The sequence below is a fragment of the Argentina silus genome (assembly GCF_951799395.1).
Source record: "Argentina silus genome assembly, chromosome: 17".
Lineage (NCBI taxonomy): Eukaryota > Metazoa > Chordata > Actinopteri > Argentiniformes > Argentinidae > Argentina > Argentina silus.
Window position 1 is genome coordinate 11,954,722 of NC_139671.1, and position 3,018 is coordinate 11,957,739.

Genomic DNA, 3,018 nt, shown 5'->3' on the forward strand with positions numbered 1-3,018 from the left:
GTTTGGGTATTGTGAGGTCCTTTTAGGAAATTTCGGAAGCAGTGTGGGCGGCTTAATTCCCAGAAGGGCACTATTTTCCAAGAGCAAAGTAAAAAGTTGGAATAGTTTATTTGACCTGAAGGCTGTGACACAGTGTCTCCTCTTGCAGAGGTTGTTTACTTTTCAGAAGTTGAGTCATAAAAGAGCTCAGGGCCTGAGTGGGCAGAGCCATGCGAGTCAGGCATCGATTGTCTGAACAGAGATGTGAAATGACTTCCCAGATCAAATCAAGGCAATGGGCCAAACTATGGCTCAAAGCTTTGAAATCACACAGAATAAGAGATGACTGATGTGTGATTGTGTGATCAGTGTATTGATTTTAAAGTCGCTCATATGGCTTACCTGAATATAGTTTACATCGGAGGATTGAGACTTTACTGACAAACAATACTAGACAGACAATCACCATACATATGTGTGTGTGTGTGTGTGTGTGTGTGTGTGTGTGTGTGTGTGTGTGTGTGTGTGTGTGTGTGTGTGTGTGTAAAAGAGAGCGAGTGCGGTAGAGAGAGAGAGAGAGAGTGAGAGAGAGAGAGAGAGAGAGAGAGAGAGAGAGAGAGAGAGAGAGAGAGAGAGAGAGAGTTGCTTTGAGCGCAGGGAGGCGCTCGATCACAGCGCACGTTGAACCCGTCCCCGCATTGACTGTCTTTAAATGTGAGTGCAGACTCTCACTCATTCAGTCCTCTCTCTCTTTCTTCACTGCATCAGCCTTCAACAGAGGAGCTCCAAGCTGCATGTCGCTTTCAGTCAGTTCAGTCCGCTGCGCCTACGTCCGCTCCAAAGATCTTCAAAGCCGAGACCCGCCACCATATGCGGGGATGAGATACTGGCAACAGTAGGGCTTCAATTAGCCTGCCGTGCCTCTGATTGGAAGGGTAGTTTAGAGCTTGGATTGGGAGAGGGGGAGTGAAGAAGAGAAGGAGAAAAGGGAATAGACCGTTTCTTCCGTGCTGTCCGTTAGGAAGAGTAGATGAGTCAATGGCCGGGGCACAGCCTGGAGTTCACGCGCTGCAGCTCAAGCCCGTGTCCGTGCCCGAGAGCCTGAGAAAGGGCAACAAATTCATGAAATGGGAAGATGTAAGTACGGGCTGTCACTGTTGCTTTTCTAACAAACTAGTGACTATTGTGTGGGCTATTTCTCTCATGTAAGCTGTGTATTTGTTACACACTATTGTTACAAAATTGTTACACATTTACTGCCTAGTGCAACAGTCTCTACAGCTGAATTCGTTTTGTTTCAATAGATGTTACTGGCAACAGAGGCTACAGTTGTGGGTGACAATGTCAAACGCACGGAAATACAGTCTACATACATTTCTGGTTAACATTTCTCATTGTGTGTGTGTGTGTGTGTGTGTGTGTGTGTGTGTGTGTGTGTGTGTGTGTGTGTGTGTGTGCCTGTGTGCTCATTGCTCTGAAATAACCGTGTTACAGAGGAATCTGACACAATAGACTGGCATTGTATCCGTTATGGCTTTTAATGATAAAGCTCCATGTGCATCCTCAGTGCACTAGGCTCCCGTTCACGGTTATAAACATCGGGTTGAATAACGACCGTGCTTTTATTGGTATCATTAGTTACTATTCTAATGCTGCCAGTCTGTGCTGCGATATGACCTTGATTAAAATTGATTGCTCACCACCGTCAAGCACGTTGTTGGCTACACATAAGATTCTATTAAGAGCTGGCTACTGCAGATCTCTACATGTTGCATCTCTTTGCTATCACGGAGAAGTGAGGAAAATACAGAAATACAGAAATAATGATAATAATAATTTTCAGTTGATAATAATAAGAATTATGCCTAGGCCCATAAAGAGTTGTCACTAAAACATAGTAGACATGGTGGCAATAATTGAAACGTATTAATACATTGATAAAACTGATCACTGATTTCTTGTTATGTATAAGTGAACTTAAACGCAGAACCTGGATGGTTCCAGTCTCATGTGAATATTGGAAATGTTGACTGACATCACCTGCTGCGGTAGGCCTAGTGTTGTCACTGTTCAACGTTGTAACGCAAACAAGCAAGAACATTATTTCCACAATGATGGTAGTGTTGATAGACTGTTCATATACCTAACATTAAAGTAACATGAAAGTGAACATTCTGCAATGTGCGTGTTTGAGACATCAACGGAAGGATATCATTTGGCTATATTTTTCTTATTATTATGCCACATCTGAAAAATACATTGTTACTATGATTTCTATCATGGTGAGTTGTCATACAGTAGGCTAATATTCACCATACATCGCTGCTGCTTTCTCACAGTTTATGTTCCATGCACTCCTTCCTTCCTCTTTTCCTCTCCATCTCCCTCAGTGGAAAGAGTGAGAGAGAAAAGAAGAGAGAGAAAGAGATAAAAAAAAAAAACAGTCACAGATCTTTTAGATTTCATCAAAATTCTCTCTTTCACAATTTTTCACACATCACAATTCTGTCCTCTATCTCAGCTGGATGTAATGTGAAACCAACATATAGATGTACGCGTATATAGCCTACGGTGGCCACCATGGCCATGCATTAGCCCAGGCCCGGCGCCTGAATTGGTGAAGTGAAGCGAGCAGAGTTGACTGAGTGGTGAGATATTGAGACGAAATGGAAAGGAAATCTGCCCAGTGGGGTGGAAATGGCATGTGGTAGGGAGAATACAGTTACTGTGACTGACACCACATCTGAGACGTTTCTGACATAGAGAGCCTCTACTCTACCCTGACCAGGGCAGCGACTGAGGGGCAGCAGCCGAAATTAGACCAGGGCTGAAACACTACGGAGAAGATTAGAGTAGGGATGAAGATGAGGGTCACGATTAGGATGATGATGGTGATGATGATGAGGATGACGATGATGAGGAGGAGGATAAGGATGAGGATAAGGATGATGATGATGAGGCATGATGATAGTTATCAATATCTGCCCTACCTGTATGATGGTCTCCCTTGGAATAGAGATGGTTTATCTTAACAGGTTT

At 43.5% G+C, this 3,018-nt stretch overlaps 1 protein-coding gene across 1 annotated transcript in view; it reads left to right on the forward strand.

The window, feature by feature from the left end:
- The first annotated feature begins 861 nt into the window (after positions 1-861).
- The window catches only part of plcb1l (phospholipase C beta 1-like), a 100,603-nt gene continuing 98,446 nt past the window's right edge, over positions 862-3,018 (forward strand). Inside the window, exon 1 of the mRNA XM_083688922.1 lies at positions 862-1,116. Within this exon, the coding sequence (XP_083545048.1) occupies positions 1,018-1,116 (99 nt within the window). The 5' untranslated portion in view covers positions 862-1,017. The remainder of the gene's footprint in view (positions 1,117-3,018) is intronic.